The 21,057-nt window shown below is 27.0% G+C and overlaps 1 protein-coding gene across 1 annotated transcript in view; it reads left to right on the plus strand.

The window, feature by feature from the left end:
- The window catches only part of LOC113371623 (calcium-activated potassium channel slowpoke), a gene marked incomplete at its 3' end in the record, with an annotated part of 174,769 nt that overhangs the window by 127,549 nt on the left and 26,163 nt on the right, over window positions 1–21,057 (plus strand). Inside the window, 3 exon segments of the mRNA XM_026612267.1 lie at window positions 8,831–8,989; window positions 10,443–10,519; window positions 14,130–14,204. Coding sequence (XP_026468052.1) covers window positions 8,831–8,989; window positions 10,443–10,519; window positions 14,130–14,204 — 311 coding nt within the window.

Below are 21,057 nucleotides of genomic sequence, written 5' to 3' on the forward strand. Positions count from 1 at the left end.
AGTAGGCAACTTCTACTGTCAACTCTGTAAATAAGAGTTTTTTTTATCGATAGTGTAGTTTTCGTTTGGCTTTCCGTGAAAGTTGTGAAATTAAATCAATTTTTTTGTCATATTTTGCTTTTTTATTTCTGCAAATGTAAAGAAGCATCTTTAACTCACGAAGAAAATGCTCGGTTTATGGTGACGAAGCCTTTAAAAAACGGCAGTGTCAAAATTGGTTTGCCAAGTTTCGTTCTGGTTAGGGTTTATACAAAAACCGACATTTCAGAAAACCGGTTTTCGAATTTTAATTTTACTAAAAAACTGGTTTTAACCGGTTTTCGAATTTTATAAAGAAAATAAATTTTTGCACGAATATTCTGTAATTTATCCGCAAATTTAGTGTAATTTAGAGCAGTATTTGGCTGAATTTATTTATTGTTCAATTTTATATATAGTAAACAAAATTATTTTAATTTTAATTAGAAGAACTAAAAAAGAATAGTTTATCTTGATTAAATAACATTGAAAATAATTATTCGTTATTCATGCATCATTTTCACATATAAGAATGAAAATATTTTTATGATAATGAAAGGAAAGTTTTCGAATAAATAAATATAATACATTTTTAAACAAAAAACAATCATTAAATTAAATAAAAAAATATTAGACCAAATTATACATACTTGTTAATATCAATTTTAGTTTTAAAAACAATTAAGCTAAACTTGGGTATTGTCTGTTCCGAGCAATTTTAATTAATTAATTTCAAACATTCTAAATGTTTTTTTTTTGAACAGAGAACATCTTTTGAATTGCTACTTAGACTCTATTTACTCACAAAATTTTCTGAAATAGAAAATAATCTCATATTTGCGGCCAAATTATGCTTAATTGTTTTTAAAGCCTGACATAATAATTCTAAGTTTTTTGTTCTTTAATTTGCGGATCCTAAAGTTTAAAACTCTTTCTTTTAAGTTTGAGTAGAGAAAGTTATTTCTTCAAGAAGAAGTCACACTGATTTAAATTATTATATGCACTGATATAAAAATCTAAATTGTATATATTAATTTTAAACCTTTCTGGGATCCATTGCAGACTGATAAGATATCAAATGCTATTGAACCGATATGGTTTCAAGAATCAAAACGCTTTCATCTATCTTTTATATTTGGCTATATTTGTCATTTTCTATTTATACAGTGAAAACCGACTTTTTTCACTAAAAAAACAGTTTTCGAATTCCATAATTTTCGCCAAAAAAACGGTTTTTGAAAACCGACAAACCTTAGTTCTCGTGTTTTTCACCCAAAGATGAAAAATGCACTAATCGTCCAGTAGCAGTTGATTAAAAAAGTATTGCCTACTTTGAACTGATATCACCAACCAAACAATCAATTCTGATATTTTTTACTTTAAACATATAATGAAATTAAACATAACAATATAATTTATAACAAATGCGGCCTGAATTGGCAAATCGAAAAGGTGATTTATTCCATTCTTGACACCATATAGCTTTGGCCACTCGGAAAAAATTATTGAAGCTTTGTTGGAATAATTTGCCACATCCACAATATATATATATATATATATATATATATATATAGTCCAGACCAAACCTTACACCATCTGACTACTTTCAATTTCGATCTTCAAGAAACTTCTTGAATTTAAAAAAACTCAATAATGGAGATAGTCCAAATTGTACCTGTTGCAGATTTTAGCTAATAAAAACCGTTTTAGCTAAAAAAAAGTTTTATGCAACTGGGATACCCACTTTTAAGTTTAAAAGTTTTACCCAACTGGGATAATTATGCTGCTTGAAAGATGACAAAAGTCAGTGATCAAAATGGATAATGTACTTGAAAATAAAGTTATTTAGTTCCTTTAAAATATGTATCTGATTTAGTAACAAAACTCCGCACTTACCTAGTTGTCAAAATGATAAGATAATATTTAAAAAAAAAAAAAACAAATAAAATTTGCATAAGTAAGATATTTTTCACTGATCCAAATATATATGCTAATTGAGTAGATAAAGAATTTGTTTTAATGCCAAGGTCGAATTATGCGTAGTGCTTCAATTGTCTAATATCATTCAACTTTTAAATATATTTAAGTTATACGAAACATCATCACTTACACTCCGATACATCTCCAAATCAAAAACATCACACTCGTTATTTGTATTACGAAACTTCATAGCACGTCCGTCTGTCATCTTTATTTAAGTGTTTTCCACCACATGTCTCAATGGACATACAAAAACGCGCACATATTTCTTCGAAAGAAACCGACAACTTAATTACATCTCAAACCCGCGACACTTTTTCCTCTATCTTGTTCTTCGTCCGCACCAACATCCATTCATCACAATCAGTCATAGTTCTGTGTCAAGCTGATGTCTTCGCCTCAATCAAAGCAAAGGATATCGTCTTAAATGCCATTACTTGGCCGAATTTATTGTCTTGTTTTGGAAAGATATATTTTCTTCGTTCGATGAATTAATAAAGTTTTTAACACGGAATCGTTTGCTTTGGATCGGTGTTTTTCCCACCTCGATGTGGCCCGTCGATGTTAAATGTGGTAACATATATGTTGTATCAATATTGAACACGATTTCACATGATGTTCACATTGGTGTTCTGTATGCGTAAAGTATGTATGTGGTCGTTATATTGTTAAAGATTATTTATGTATTTGTGAGATTTTTTGTGAAAATATGAACTAAAAAAACAATGAATTATTTATGCACTTGAAATATTTTTCAATCAATTAATGAAAATGCTAGATTTTTTATTCTTATAATCTTATATTTAATTTATTACACATATTATTATTTATACTATTAAGGTGATATGTTCCAGTTTGGCCGGACAGCCCCGGATTTTCACTTTTTGTCCCGGGTTTTTCTAATAGCAATAATTATAGCGGAATTTGATTTTTTGTTGATCCGGATCTACGAAAAGTATAGATTCAAGTTGATGTTTGCAACTACTTGCTAATAAAATTACAACCATCAAATATTTATTGTAAACGTTATACTTATATGACACAATACATTATGAATGAAAAAATTGCAAAATTTCAAAGGTGGGTTTTAAATAGCCTCTCACATTACTACTTTCAAACTTTCATTTTCACGTTTACAAAATCAAAATTGCAATAACTTACTCATAAAATTACAACTGCCCATCAAATATCTATCTTCTATACTCATCAAATATCTATTTTACAATGAGTATGCTTATATGAAACAATACGCTATAAATGTGAAAATTACAAAATTTAAAACGTGGATTTCAAATAACCTCTCACTACACTACTTTCAAACTTTCATGTCCAAGTTTACGAAAATTAGCAAAAATTATGAAGACGACCTTTTGAACAGCCTTGCTCAAATGCTAATATATGATTATAAAGAAAATTGAAAAAAAAAATTATACAAGGCTTAAATTGGAGAAAAGTTGTATCAAAAAATATAACATATAATCGATTAATAAAATTCCTATTAAAATCACTAATTCTGCATAAAAAAATTGATCCATTTAGAAAAAATAACTGATTTTTGTTAAATCCTCAAATTTGTTATTTAGAATCATACTTAAGTAATAATAAAACATTTTCTTCGTCGTTACCGTCACGGTTTTGACTTAAAGAAATATAGTCATCTTAATACTATACTTTTGATTATTTTATTTTATTGTTATCATTATACTGAATTAGGAATTACTGGTGCTCTTCGACTTTTAATAATTTTATAAAAGTTTTTCTGATATATTTCTAATTCAAGAGGTTGTTAAATTCTCTTCGTAGTAAACTGTTCAAGTGATTTAATTTATTATTTATCTGAGAACCATCATACATTTTACTTGTGTATTATAAGAGTATACGTACGCCTATCATCATTAAAATAAGAGTATCACCTATCATCATTAAAACATTATTGCTAACCAAATTTATTTCAAATTAAGTGATGTTCTACTTTGAAGACGATAAAATACAAAAAATCTCACAAATATATTTAAATCTTGAATACCATTCGCCAAGATCCTTTTTTACCATCCTTATGTCCTACCTTTAAATGTTAAGAAAGCTCCAGAAAACTCAGGTAAATTAACCATAGGTTTTAGTCCATAAGTCTTTATTTATAGCAATTTCTTCCAGATGCAACATTTTGATTCCTGCGTTCCGGACCAGTGCAAGAAGCTCATTACTATTTATTTATATGATTTAAAATTATCTCATGTTATTATTATTTTCATTGCCTCGACGGCAAATTTCAGTCTCCGGATACGCAAGCTTGGCAGAATGACTATTTGCAAGGAACCGGATGCGAGATGTACACGGAAACTTTGTCACCATCATTCACTGGCATGACATTCCCGCAAGCCAGCGAGTAAGACTATAAAACAACTTCGTTTTAACTATTTTACAGATCCTCAAAAGCCCCCTCTTGGGATTAGTTAATTAACTGACTAATGGCTGTTTTTATAACTTTCGTACTGTATAGGGGATATTGGGTATGGTTGTGCCACTTTTTTTTGGCAATAATTTTGTTAAATTATTAATTAGGTTTGAGAAAAGTGAATTGAACATTTGTCTATATGGAAATATAAAATACTGTCCTTAAATACGATGGATGGAGTCATATAATCAAATTCTACAAGAAAAGGGCGAGTGTCATAACCGCCCACATCCGAAGACGGGTGACATAAAAATCGGTTAAAAAACAATAGCTATTTAAATTGTTTATTACGACTTTTATTGTCAGAAATACTTGCATGTATCACAACGCTACATAATCATTTTATCAAAGCTCATGAATATAATATAACAACAACAACGTATAACATAATATTTTGAACAATAAATATTTCTGAATAGATTAAATCAAAACTTGCATTGATTTTTTTATATTAAACCAAAGAAGTTTGATCGTATTTTAGTTAAGTTAAATTTTTTTCTACATGTCACAACACAACATATATAGGTAATATAAAGCAACTATTATTGTATTAAAGTAACTATTATTGTCGTAGTTAACTATTAATCTTTAACTTACTGCAAAATAACAAACAAAGTGATCCATTTGTACACAAGTAACAGCTTTTATTTTAAAAAATCGCACAAAAAAACTTACCTTTAAGTCTTTAAAAGCAATTCGGTCTACAGATCATGTTAATGTAGAGCGCCAAAGCTAACTCAATGCAATAATGGAAACTTGTTTGAACAAACATACGATATCTTTCTACCTTTGGACCTTAATTCAAAATCAGTATAGTTAATCTGTTATGACGTTTATCACTACCGTAACCTGGCACAAACTCACCTAGTCTCCCCTACTATATGAATACAAAATATACTACATATGTATATAAAATGGAAAACGTTAGCAATGAAGTTACATTCATATCTTAGGTACAAAATTCCTCTATAGTTCAATGATTTTATTCAAATCAATCTTTCTTGATTCGTTCCCTAGATAAATGTATGTAATTTCTTTTTAATAATTATTGATGATATTTTAACGAATTATATAACCAAATTCGAAGAATATAACTAAAAGACAAGCAAACTGCAGAAATTTAAATACCTCATTCTGAAAGTTACAAATATTAATAGACATATAAAATAGAGTAAATTTATAAAGGCCTCTCTCTGTATAAATTTTAGCCTATATTGATGTTATACTTTATTTACAATTTATTACAATTTATCTTATTACAATTATTCAATACAATTATTATTGTTTATTACAATTTTCAATAACAACTTTTAAATTACCGTTATTAGAAATTAAATCCTTAGTCAGTAGGCCTAAGTATTCGAAATTATGGCTTGACTCTTGACCTCATCTATAGAACGATATATTTTAACAATATTTACTTCTATTTGATCCCAAAATTAATATTTTATCAAATGATGCTAAAACAATGATACTTCTTGTTACATTTGGTTTTCAATATAGATTTCTTTGTAAATTTATTAAAACTTTTGCATTTGAAATTTAGATTTTTAAACGCAAATATTTTTTTTTATTAAATACAATAAATCAGAGTTCATTATTTTTAATAAATGAATTAATAGAATTATGATAAAACAGACACTGTGAATAAACACTTATATACATTTTTTACTTTAAAATTGAATTTAAATCAATATTAAGATATACAACAGCTATTAGAAGGTTCAAGTAACTAATCTTGATTATAACCAATAACCCCAAATATGTTTAATTTTTTTATGATTAGACGGCACAGAGTCTTGATGCATTTGGATTATATATTTTGAGTTTCATTGGTTATTTTACAATGCATTAATTGATGTTTTGTAGTTAATAAGGTAAATAAATTTTAAATTTATAACTGATTTTGAACTTATATTTTATTGTTTTAGTATCACGTTTATGAATTTATCATGCTTATCATTACAAATATTAATTTTTATATTTTGTATTTTTAACTATGCTAACTGTAAGAATAAATGAAATCAATGAAACTCAAAAATGAATGAATTTCCTTATTGATTCTACACGTTTGTACAAATTCTAGATGTGCACATTGCATGATGAATAATATATTTAACTAATCAACTTTTTCTATAGTTGTATTGCGGACACGGAGTTCACAGTGTATTGTCCAGTTTTTTTTTTAGAAATGTTTAACAATAGGTATTGTTCTATTAAGTAATAAAGTTTTTTTTAATATTCCCTCAAAAATTCTAATTAATTTAACATATGCATTTTGTTGGCATTAAAAAAATTTTAAATTATTATAATTGAAAAAAGCTTTATTATATAGTGTTTCGTAATCAAAGCATGTTTGTAAATAGTAATGACATAATAGAAGTATAATATACACTTTTATGAACTTACATGTTTGATTAACAACACTCAAAAAAAATAATAGCAATATTTAATAAACTCATATATGTACACTATTAAAAAAATTATAACGATTTAACAATGTTAGGATATTTTAACACAATAATAATTTATAATTTAATAATAACACAAAAATAATTTTTAAATAATAAAATTGTTATTGATGAAATAAAATAGATTGTTAAATCGTTATAATGCATGCTAGTCAAGTCTTTTTTCATTTAAATTTTGAATTTTAATTAACCAATTATTTTTCTCATCATTGTATCTAGAATTACAATTAAATTCTAAAAGGTTACTTATTCTTACTGTTTATTACAAATACTATGTGTAATAATTATTTTCTCAAGTATTGCGTCTCAACATTTGTACTTTTTTATTGTTAAAGTGATGCTTAAACATTTTTATTGATACTACTATTACTAAATTAGTAATAAATGGTTAAGATCATTTTATGAAAACGGAACATATTACACATACATTTTTGTGATATTTCTCAGCAACTCTAAAATTTATTTAAAATTTTCACATGTTTGAAAAATTTTTAACTACATTTATTACATTTTTGTTGAATATCTATTTTCACATACAGAAAAAGTACTTTGGTTTCAGTCAATCTTTCGTAAGAATGAAAAGATGAAATTTTAAATTCGTTCTTTTAATAGCAAGAAAAAATAAAATAATTTTGTTAATTTATTTTCTCTTTTATTAATTGTCTATGCATATCTCAATTGAGCTTCACAACACATAAGTTTTATCAATTACTTCTATTACATAAATTTGTAATTAAAAAAACAATAATTTTAAAGTATACTGAAATATATAGATGGTTCCACTTTAATAGGTAATTTTTATTATAACCTAAAATTAATTGCTATAACTATAACTTAAATTATACAATTAAATTAAACCAGTAGTGTAGATTTTGTAAATATTTGTGTACATATAAAAAATGCATGAGTATCACCGCTTTAAACATTCACATCAAGCGCTCATTGTCATATTTCCTATGTAATAATATTTTAATATATTCTCATTATACAATTTTATTCGATTCTAAGCACTTCTTCGACATCATTAACATTGAGAATTAGCTCAATTCCATAGAACATCGTATTATAGCGTACAATTAGTTGTAAAACAACCACCCAACATTTCTGCAACCGTTTGATTTACATTAGACAAATTTATACTCACATAGCGTCTTTAAATAATATTATAATAGTAATAATTTATGATCATAATTCATAGTTAACAAATCTTAGTTATTTATAAAGTGATTTATAAAAGAAAAATAATAGTAATGCAGGTAGCAACTGGATAGAAAAGCCACAGGTTATATTCTGACATGTACATGTATTTTTTACACCTCTAAAGTAATTAATATTCATAGAGATTTTTAGTTTAATAAACGATTGATTTTATCAATAGTGACAAGCAGACAAGGAACAATATCTATTGTGTTTTTTTCTCTTCAAAACAGATACCAGATTTAAATGTAGAATAGAGAAGAAAAATTGCGTTTTGGATAATCACCAAAAATTTTAACTGTAATGTTAGGAGTATGTATGTAACTTGCGCGTTTCATATCAGAATTATAAAACCTATATATCAGAAAAAAAAACATTTTAAAATATTTATCTGATGTTGCTATCTTCTTTACTCTAATATTATTTGCATGAATATTTTGACGAATTTTATATATTTAAATTTTTGCGTATAAAAACTATAAGTGTAATAATTAATATCAATAACAATTCAGATGTAATATAATAACTCATTCAAAAACCAATCTAGATATTTTTAAACGTTTATTAGCATGTTTTTTAACTATATAGTGTTTTAATAATAAATTTTCAATATCAATTTACAAAATCAATTGTTGAGCTCTAACGGTATCATTATTCAGAATTGATTTCTGATAAAATTATATATTTAATTTATATTATTACCAAATAGATTGTGTTTCACAAAACTGAAACTGCTTCTTCTGGCGATTGAGATCAAAGGCGGCGAAGAAGGAAATGATAGCAAGATTTCTATTAATCCCCGAGGTGCCAAAATTCAGGCCAACACCCAAGGATTCTTTATAGCTCAATCAGCAGACGAAGTCAAAAGGTAATAAATCACCTTGTATTTGTATATTTAATTTTTAAAAATAACTAATTAGTTTAACGAAAACATGCTAAAAATATTACTCTGATGAATGATATTTTTCGAAGTTAAATTTGATTTTTTTACATTTTTGCTTTTGTTTAAGATACTGCATGGGATTATTGATTATATTTTACGTTTATCATATATAACAAAAATCAAACATTGTTCGATTATGGATAAACTGGTGTACGAGTAAGTAATTTAACACACTTTATGCGGGAAGAGTAGTTTTATCCGCTATTCGGTTTGTTAGACAACCCCAGCTTTAGTCTCTCTTAAAATTTTATGTAACGAATATTATATATTTTTTAAAACATTATATCAATAATAATGAAATAAAATGTATTCTCTGAATCACTGTTTCATAGACATGTATGAAATTTTTAATAATAATAAATAAGTTTGGTGAAACAGTGATTCAGTAAATTTATTCACTTTTATTATAATTCAGAGGGAATATATGTAAACTAAAATTATGTCTTATGCTCTAAAGCAAGGCTTCTAAACTTTTGTCCTTCGGGACCCCATTTACAATTGCGAGTTTCTTGGCGACCCGGCTGATATAAAAAAATAAATTAATATTTTTAAATAATTTATATATTTGTAACATTATACATATGCATATAAAACTATATAGTTTAAGAATTTATTGAGAACATACAAATAACAAGTGATGTTATAAAACGATATAAATATTTGACATTAAAATCACTCGCGACACCAGAATGTTTCCCCGCAAATTTGGGTCTCGACCCATCGTTTAAGAAGCCCTGTTTTAAAGCATTTATTTAAACTTGATAAATTTAATTAACAAAATCAAATTTAATTAATAAAACAAAATTAATACTAACCCATATTCTTGAATAAAATATTAACAAATTTATTTTGTGACGAGAAAGGTTTTAAAAGTTCTTTCTTTGGTGGTGATTATACTGAATCAGTACAATTGCCATTATCCTGGTACTAGTGTTAAGTTTCCAAAATTTTAAAAAGTATTTTCATATATATTTATACATGCAATTTTTGAGCATTTTTTTTATTTAATGTTGAAATTAATGTAGTCATAATTAATGCAATTTTAGGAAAAATTAAATATGAAAGTAATTAAGTCAGTATAGCTATCCTTTTGATTAATTTCCATGACACGCATGTAAGATTTTTGTTTAATATTTTTTTCCACGAAATAATTCTCATGATAGGCATATAAAATCTCATGGAGCAAGCCAGTAATTGTTGAAGTAAATGTTTGCTAACGAATGTTGTCCATGAGTAACAACTAAATAAGTCTGAAATATATTATTTATGAGAGAATCTGTTTTGGAGATTCGGAAAACTATACTGTCTACTGACTACTGACTATTAAATTATTTTATTTAACATCATAATTTAATGTAATATTTTTTATTTTTTTCAGAGCTTGGTTTTACTGCAAGGCGTGCCATGACGACATCAGGGACGAGACATTGATCAAGAAGTGCAAATGCAAAAACTGTGAGTTTGTTCTGTGCATTTTTATGTTCTATATTTTTGGTTTAATTATTAATTTACACTCCTACATTATATCTGATGAGAAGTCTATGTTTTATCATATCTTTCTCTGAACTAACATTTTACATGCATTAAAATTAGCACTAATCTATAATGTTGTGTTATATATTTTAGCACTAACTTTGGTAACAATTAAATTTATCTATCCCACAACTAAGTTTCAAAAAAAAGTTCAAATATGTTAATAACAGCATATGTTTCTTGTTTTTCGGAGATTATTTTACATTTATCAATTACCACGCATAAAAATTATTCTTAAATAATGTTTATTAATTTTCATCTAAAATTACAACCAATTTAAGCCTTAATTATAATGCATGTTTAATCCTAAATATTATTATAAAATTACCAATTTAATAATGTGTTTATAATATAGATTGACTACAGATGGGTTTGTCTGTAATATTTTTATTCATTCATTTCGGCTCCAGATTTTGTGCCAAGTTTGAAAACACTTTTCAAATTTGAGCATAAAATAATTAATAATTTATTGAATTATCTAAATGAGCCGATTATATTTTTGTCCTCCCTCATATTACGAGAGCAAATTTAACATTTCTCTGTTTCGCCAGTGGTGGTACAGCAGAGGACTAAATATGGGGGCGATTTAGGTAACTGCTGCATCCGACAACATCTGTGTCTGACAATGGCTTCTGTTATATCACAAATTAACAAAAATATTTTCTATATACACTTACATTTAGTAAGATTGTTTCTTTTCAAAGTATCAAATGTTTGTGATATGATATAAGCCAGTCAGAACAATGAATTGAAAAAAACGTGCTTGAATCTACTGTCGCCTGATATATCTTGATTGTACAAAATGTTTGGAACACTTGTTTATCATACTTATATTTTCCTGAAATTATTTTTCAATTTTGATTTTTTTAACTATTTTCGAACTTGACAAACCTGGTTACTATTAAATTATTATTTTTTGTATTTGGTTTTTCATGAACCAAAATGAGGGTTTTTAATTTCAATATTGATTTCTTATTTTCTAAAATGTTCTATACATTTTGTATGATTATTAAAAAATTTAAATAACCAATTTTCTTCTAATCCATACTGTAAAAATCGGCTTTGGTGATATTCAAATCGCATTAGCTTAACTCAGCACCGCGTATTTAACTTTATATTAACGATTTTGTAGCATTGGTCAGCAAAACAAATATCATAAATAATAATTTATGAAAATGATAAGTGAAACTTTGTCAGGGTCATATAAATACAAGCTTTGGCCTTATTTTTATTATTTTGTAAATCTCATAATTATTTATGGTTGCAATTATTACTATTCTTTGATTTTCTAACACACAAAACGTTCTTCATTTGTACATATTACTTTTTCGGTTAAAATAAAAATAAAAATATTTTTTTAGTTAAATTTCATCATTTCTAACTATTGTACACATAGTTTCTCAATTAATTCTATAAAAAGTTTAATTTCGTGGTTTTCAAACTGTGGGGCGAGTCCTCTGAGAGGCGCAAGACTATTGCAAAGGGGACTTGCGGTTGTTTCCATAATATAATCCTTTTTTCTAAAATAAACCGAAAATTTTGAAATGTAATAAAAAAAATTAACGAATAAATAATTATATTTATGTATATTTTTACATGATATTTATTTTGTATTTTTAAATTAAATTAAATTATAATTGAACATTTATGAAATTAAATTCTAAAAAAATTAAGGGAAGAGCAACACTTTTTTTGCAAACGGGGGTGCGCGGTACAAAAAGGTTGGAAACCACTGGTTTGTCATTTGAACCCACATGGTAATTTAGATTTTGTTACTTATTTTGTAAAATCTTTACAAAGTTTCACTTTGAAAATTTAATTAATTTTTATATTTTAAATATACGGTGCTTAATTTGGATTGTGATAGCATGACTATGACCAACTGAAATGTTTACCTTCTCATACACTGTTTGCATTTTGAAAACAGTTTAGAACAACATTTTGTTAATACACAAAATGTTTTAGCACCAAAAGCCTATTTGAAAAAATCAAATATTATAGATGAACATTTTTTTCAAATAAGCATTGGTTACTGATTCCTGGAGAATGATATAATTGGTTTTACTGATTCTACTTTTATCACAACTTTTTATATATCCCCTTCTTTCATATGTGCACATTTTCTTCTAAACTTTTTATATTTGCATGATATTTCAATTATACTTACAAAACTTAAAACAGACATGCTATCCGATCAGCATATTACACTAACAAATATATATTATTTTAATAAATATTGAAATAAATATTCCATGGTGGTAAAACATAATGGGTTTATAACAAGCTATTTAAAAAACTTTATAAATTAGTCGTTGTCTAGAGTTCGAACGTAATATTTTCATTTTTATTTAATAAATAAGACTTGTTCTAACATATTAATACTTAATTTCAAGTATGTTTTATGTAGGAACAAACTTATGATAAATAAATCTTGCAAATAAGCTGTTGTAAATACAATTAAGCAATGGTTAAAAGCTTTGCAATTTATTTTTCGAACGCTATTTTAATATCGTCTTTTGCTATAAATTGTAACTAATAATATAAGCTTGCACAGAGACGGATTTAGAATCGAAACGATATTTTTATAAATATAATATTTATAAAATGCGTCTCTGTATATATGTGTAAAAAATGTTGGCTAATATACATTTTTATTACAGCTCTGGTACTAACGCTTTTACATATAACAACTTGCTGTATATTTTTATATTGTGTAAAAATATTTGCTTATTTATTACTAACATCCATTTTAATCGTAATTATTCCTTGCTAATGCAATGCTACGTTTCACAATAATAAGATTTTAAAAAATAAATATTAGGGAATTGAAATTAAAGCGAATCCAATAAGAAAATGCAAAAAATTACTTGGATAATATATAATACCAATCTATTTTTAGTGTTTCATAAAATTATACAATTTTGCTCAGGCACGTGAATGTCTAAAAACGTAACTTACTATAAAGTAAATATATTTGCTAAAACCATTTGCTAGTATATAAAAAAAAATAATTGTTTTTGAATTTTAAATAAAATTTTCATTAGCAATCCAAAATAATTTTTACGTCAGAGAATCGTTTGTGCTTTTTCACTAAAAAATATGAATTAATTATTTATGTCTTCTACCGGCAGCTAATCATTATAAAGTACTTTTAAGACCGTTAATGATACATGTGTTTAATATTTAAAAAAATAGTATCAATGTGGCATTTGCGAACAGTGTCATGACAATGGTACTTGCAGTAAATAAAAAATTCATCATTAGCAGTACAAATATAATTTCGCGTGTCAAAGGCAAACGTGCCACATATAATAAAAACTTAAAGATCACTCACATCCAAAACATGTATTTTTCCAGTAATGAATTTTTGATATTTCAGCGTGTGTTATCGCATCACTTATTATCAACGTGTCATTATATTAGATCTAACACGTGTGTCCGTGTGCCATTTTATTTTCTATTTTTATAATTACGTGTGTTTTATTTTATTTTCTGTTCGTCCCGAACACATTTTCTGTTGGCCCGTTTTCAGATGTCGGCATGATAATGATGCAGACAGGAATGGTGAAACAAGGCCTGAACTCTGCCAGACATGCCTATCTACATGGTATGGAAACACCACTCAACAATTACCAAATTTACACCACATTTACACTACATTTTATTTTATTATTTATGATGGTTGTCTACCTAATTGGGTTCATAATACTGAGTATGGATAATTCATTGCACAATTCATGGAGTAGTTTCAAACTATTTAAATAAGCAAATGAGATGAATATTTCAACTGCGAGATGGAATCTATCCTTTATTAGCGCCATACTTGCTTCCATACAGCAGTTATTTTTAAAATGATAATTTTTAATCTTTTATATTGTAAGTGATTGGAATTAATTTTCTAGTAAATCAATTGAATGTTGTTTTTTTTCACGTTGGAATTATTTTTTTGTTAATCAATTGAACGTTGGTTATTCCTTCGTTATGTTAACTTGCCAAAGGAGAAGATTGTCTATTGGCTAGAAAATCCGACTTGCTAATTTTTCTTGGCGTTTCGCATCACTCTGCATAGATTGACATCAAGTTGTCTAATATCAATTGGATCTAATAGTTCTGAATAAAAAGCGATTTTTTTTTGAAAAAATAAACAATTGAAAAAAATTTGTTACAAGTTTAAAAATCGATTATTCCTGAAGTGGCAAAGTGGTTCTTAAACTTAATTGGGTATTATCGCAATTAGTAACACACCAGTATCACAATTGGGTATCAGTGATATGCAATTCATCTTAATGATGATTGGTAGTCCTTCATCAAACATTAGATTAAGGAATCTTCCCGAAAATGGCCTCGTTTTTGATACTGTTTTTTAGAGTGAATCGTAGGGAAACCAATAATGCAATCAGCGTGCGGTTTTTTGCATTTAACTTGTTCATTTATATACTTTTAACATACATTTTACTGAATTTTTACTGTCTTTCATTTGACCGTAAATTGACTTTGAAATGTTCCTCACGAAAAATACGGTTGACACGATTTAGCTCAGGAAAGTCGCCTGTAACAAAAAAACAAAATGATTTAGTGTTTTTAGGACTTTGGCTATCTTTTGACACGAGAAATTTGGGAAATTAAACAATTTTACGATATGATGAACAAACAAAAAAATCTACGCTTTCAAGATCAAGAATAGCTGTAAAAATCATTGAAATGAACAAAATCTAATAAACTCGTATCCAGCGATGGCCAAAGTCATAAAAAACTAAATCATTTTCTTTTTTGTTTCAGGTTAAATCTTTTGGTTTTTGAATTTTTGGGCAAAATCGTGGCAACCGTTTTGGTGTACATTTTTAGTAAGGGACATTTCAAAGTCAAATTACCGTGAAATAAGAGACGGTAAAATTTATGTTAAAAGTATAGAAATGAAAAAGTTAAATACAAAAAACAGCACTTTGATTGCATTATTGGATTCCCTACGATTCATTCTCAAAAAACAGTATCAAAAACAAGGCCACAAGGTAGGAGACCCCCTTAAGTCTTAAAACAAACAGCTTTTAGGGCAAGTAATTCTAAGCAATTCTGATTGCTGTTGAAGCAAAAAAATCTTAATGATAGTATATTGCTTTGTAGAAAAAATATTCATTTTTGTAAATATAAATAACTTAGCATTGCGTAGAATCACACAACAACAACAAAATATCATAGCTGAATTGATTTAAGTGTAAATTTTTTCATTTTACTCAGTATATGAAAACATTATTAACCCTTACCACTCGGATGCCGCCGCTCCGGGGGCAAAATACATATCAATTGCCGAATGGAAAGGGTTAAGATAGACAACCTTCTTACACATACCAATCATTATACAACCAATAACACGCCACAGCTGAAGCTAAATGTTATTTCGAAAAAACATGATCATTTTTCATTAATTAATCTTAGATTTTGTGTTTCGTAACAACATTCATACATAATATGTATTTTTGGAAACGCTTATTAACGCAGGCATATATTTTTGGAGGCATTGTCTAGTTTGTGGGCTTAACGTATTTTTGAAAGCTTACAATAAATAAAGCTGCGTGCTTGTAGCTTATTGTGTGCAAATACAATTTTAAAAAAAAGTAGACTATTAGGAATTACGTCAGAACTAAATTTTAAATATTCAATTTTTGAGTTTAATAATTTTATATTAACTAAATTAATTGTTGGATGTAAAATTTAATGAATTTCTTGCTTTATGACGCAATTACATAAACCCTATTTTACATTTACATTTTTTTCATTAACAACAATTACAATTCAAATGTAATCTGGCGAAAACTGAAAATATGTAATCAAATATTAATTTGATTTTTACATTTTTTGTATTGCATATGCTTTAGCAAATTTTTCTACCTACGCTTATTCATTTTTGTAATGCGCTTCAGAAGCGTAATTTTGATGTAAATCAGTGGGCTTATTCGTATATAATCATGTATTAGAAAATGTGCGCTTATATAATCATATATTATAATAACAATACCTTTCGGCGTATGTTGTGTTCAAATGCATAATTTATAATCTAATTTTATTCGCAAAAGTCATGAATAAAATATCGCTGCAAAATCTGTTCACTCCATACACTGCGCTCGCCTATGCAGTTGTACAATAATTTTATATCATTATACTAGATAATGTTTTGTACCAAATGTTGAATTTATATCATATTTTGTCATTATAATCGATATGGTTGATTTAATAAATAGGCTATCCTTTATCAAAAAGTTCTAGAAAAGCGGAATCATATTTTGCAATTTTATATATAAATTTTATAAATTTGATCTATGTAAAAAAATTAATTTTAATAATGTTTTGATTACAAAATATACACACAGTACTCTTATACCACGAGACTCTACATTCCCAGAAATAAAGTACATAATCTTTGGAGTAATGTGAGTAAAACTTTTACCAAAAAAAGTTTAAATGAAGGCTAAATAACTAAATATTCTTACCAAACTTCTTATAATTACAATTTCTTCTGTTTTTTTTTATAAAATGCTAAAAATTCTTTGCAGCAAAACTTTCTCTTCATTATTTATTATTAGTGTGCCAGTTTTTATTAGTATCAGATTTTTTGTTATCAATCATTAGAGTTATTTTTATTATAAATTTCAAGCGCTTAGTTATTAAAATTTTCTACCACTACTAAATAAAGGATCATAATGAAAAAATTGATAATAAAGTACTTATTTTTCTAAATACTGTAGTGGAGACTGGGTACTACTTTTCCTTGATCAGCAATAATTTTGTTAATTCACCAGTTAACTGGGAAAAAAGTAAATTAAATGGTAATTTGAATATTTGTCTACGCGGGAACACTACATAATATACGGAATACAATCTTCCAAAACAATTAATAAGTCATGAAATCAAATCAGTTTCACGCCCCCAGGACGGTTGTGACAAACATAAAATTAGGTTAAAAGATCAATAGCTATACAACACCGAAACTACTTTTATTATCAACACAACATAATGATAGCAACACAACATAATGATTTAGGCAATCACAATGCTTTTTAATGTATTATAATATAAAAAAAATATTTTTTTAAACAAAGTTAACAAGAAATAAACTGAACTAGCTGATCACTTTCTTCTTATAATTAATAAATTACCATCAAATTAGATTTATTATAATTTTTTCTGTAAAATCAGTTAACTAATATTTATCAGTTTAAATAATCAGCTAAAATATTACAGTAACTATGTATCAATATGCTCAGATCTTGTCATGGTAGCAATTGCAATAGTGTCTAGACTATCACCTTAGCATTTTACGTGGAACCAGGAACCACATGTCTTTTGGCCTTTAATCCATCCTATGCCACCCTACTTTCAGAATATGAGCTTTCACAAGTCAGACAGGATCTTTCTCTTGTGTTGTTTTTTATTTTGTATTATAGTTCAGTTAGATTTTACTTTACATGTTCAGCCTTTCATTCGAAAATCACATAAAAAATATGTCACAACCATAACCAAAGAACACTTTTGGAGACAAATCATCGTTAAAATAAACTAAAGGAGAAATCGAACCAAAACGATTTGACTCTTTAAAAGCAATGCTGTCTACAGATCATGTTAATGTAGGGCACTGAATGAAAGCAATAATGGGAACTTGTTCAAACAAACATACTACATCTTTCTTTTCTTGGACACTTTCTCAAAATCAATATGGTTTACCTATTATATTGGCTGTCACTACCTCACTACCATAACCTGGCATAACCGTACCCAGACTTCTCTACTTCAACATTGTTGGTAGTAGCATTAAAAATTTGTTGGTTTGGATTTATATCCAAGTAGGATTTAAACAGAAATTTGGTTTACTCATAATTATTCCAAAGCAAAATACTTTATTTCGTGGGTTACTACTATAACATCCAACTCCAAAAATGAACTACCTAAGAATTTACACTACTATAATACACAACATACAAAAGGGCAGAGGTATTAATGCCATTTTTCTAGGTATTTCAGAAAATGAATAATAAATTACTATTGCACTATATATTTAATGACTTTAATATTCATAACTTTGTTGAAATTGGTTTAATGAAATTTGTAACTAATGACAAACTACACAACAAATTTTCATTAATCCAAGTATCGCAGGTCAGTTCCCTTATGCTGAGCAACGTAGTCGAGACCGTGCCAAGCAAATAATGATGTGAAATTAATGTAATTTAGGATCTATTAATTGTATGTGTGCGATTGCGAAAATGTTGTGCATTAATGATGTAAAATAATCTTATTTATAACCTAATTCTTTCTCTTTGTCGCTTTGCATCGCAGTGGCTACGTTTCGCAAAGGCGTACGAGCTGTGCAAATGGTCGGCCGCGCAAGTACGTATACGTTGTAAAATTGTTTATGTCAAATTTTGTCACGTTTCTTTATTTATTTACATTTGATTTTATTTGTTTCACTTTATTTTCGATGTTGTTTCAGGGGAGCAAAGTTTTTTATTTGTGTTCACAATATTTTAATTGAAGTACACTATTGAAGTACGAGATTATATATGTGTGTATAACCTAGATGAAGTATATAATACATGATATATAGATTGTGAGGCGTGATTAAAAGTAGTAGAGATTTTTTTTAATTATGAGATATTTCATGTGGGACTGTTATATATAAAAAAAAATCTTTTCAAATACGGTGATCTTGGCCACCTAATTATTACCTAATACCACTAATTATTATGTGAGGCTATTAGAAATTGCAGAAATTGCTTAAAGTTTAAGGTCTTTTGGTTTTTGTAAAATAATATTTGAAAGTGGTTTTCTTGTCGTTATTCGTACCTCTTTCGACCAACGGTTTGTTTATGACGCGACTAAAACTCTCCATTTTTTCTGGAAAATTAAATATTCTCAAAAAATGTATATAGTGATTTATGTTACGCAGGGAATTACGGACAGGATGGTATATATGAACAAAATTACACAGTGGCAATTTTTATTTAAAAATTTTATTAACGTTTCCGCGACTCTACAACATTAAGAAAGCCATAATAACAATCATGTCAGATGTTGAGCGTCATTGCCACCGTCTTGTCGCAGTAATCAGTTCAAACGTGTTTTGCGCCGTGAAAAGTTTATTTTGATGACGTTTTTCTCATTTTTTGAGGACCTGTTTATTGATATTTGTAATTATTCCAATTAAAATCAATTACAATGGACAAAATGACATAGCACTATTTTGCAAGGGCTAAAAAAATAAAACCGGTAAAAGGTGATTGGCTTTTAACTTCTACTTCAAATATGCAAGATATAATTGCTCAAAGTATGTCAAAAGATTCACCGGCATAAAGAAGAGACTTGCATTGGTGCAAAATCTTCTTTTACCTTACTGAAACCCGCGAAGACTGGTTACATGGTTACTGGTTCATGCTTCTTGTGCTAATACCTCAAAAAGAACAAAATAATTTATTTGTGAACTGCTTATTTAAAAATTATCATGTCAGTATATTCTTACTCTATATGACATTTTATCCGTACTTTGGTTTTTGTAATAATTTGTATTTTTCTTTAATAAATATGTTAGTCTTCTAGTCTTTCTTTAATAATAATATGTTAGTCAATGAATCAATAATGAGAAAACTCGATTGAAACTGGTTATAATATCATTAAATAAACAAATATCATTGAAAAGCAGGACACCATGTCATTTTGTCCGTACTTCCCCTATATATGTTTGTAACGAGTAGTATTTATATCATATTATCTTTGCAAACACTGCACAGATTCTCCCCACTACTTCTTCATTTTCGAATTATTATATTCACCAGAATATTCAATTTAATCTTTGATTTTAAATAATATATAAATATTTTAAAATCATTATAAAAAGAACTATTTTTGGTTATTATTAATATTAATTATATTATTTGCGTATTTTTTGCAATTATAATTAATTGTTTGAAATTATTATCAGTGATTTTTATATAGAAAAATTATTCAAGTGTATATTAACTTTCCTTTATATTGTCGATTAAAATTATTCATCACATACTTAGTAATCGAAACGCACAAAATAAGAATTTTAACATTTACTAGTATATTATTTAAAAGTATATTACTTTTTATGAATTGCCTGGATCTGTTAAGAATATACGTAACATTGGTAAATTTTATATATCTGCATATTTTATATATATTCTTTTTATATTGAGTTTTCAGAAGTCGTCAAACATAACACAATCTATATATAATGTATTTTATAAATAATTTAAACGTTTATATTAACCATAGGGTCTCCAACCTCTAGTCTATATCATTAAATATTATTTAGCAATAATATTTACTAAGAAACATAATTTGATGTTGTAGACTGTTTTATATCTGAATATTTTTGTTGGAGATATAGAAAATTGGTAGAAAATGGATAGATAGATAATGAATTCAATGGATTAATATTTCATCGTGAT

This window comes from Ctenocephalides felis, unplaced genomic scaffold (genome assembly GCF_003426905.1).
Source record: "Ctenocephalides felis isolate EL2017-DRISC unplaced genomic scaffold, ASM342690v1 CF-g0.4_SCAFFOLD_01492, whole genome shotgun sequence".
In the NCBI taxonomy this organism is placed as follows: Eukaryota; Metazoa; Arthropoda; class Insecta; order Siphonaptera; family Pulicidae; genus Ctenocephalides; species Ctenocephalides felis.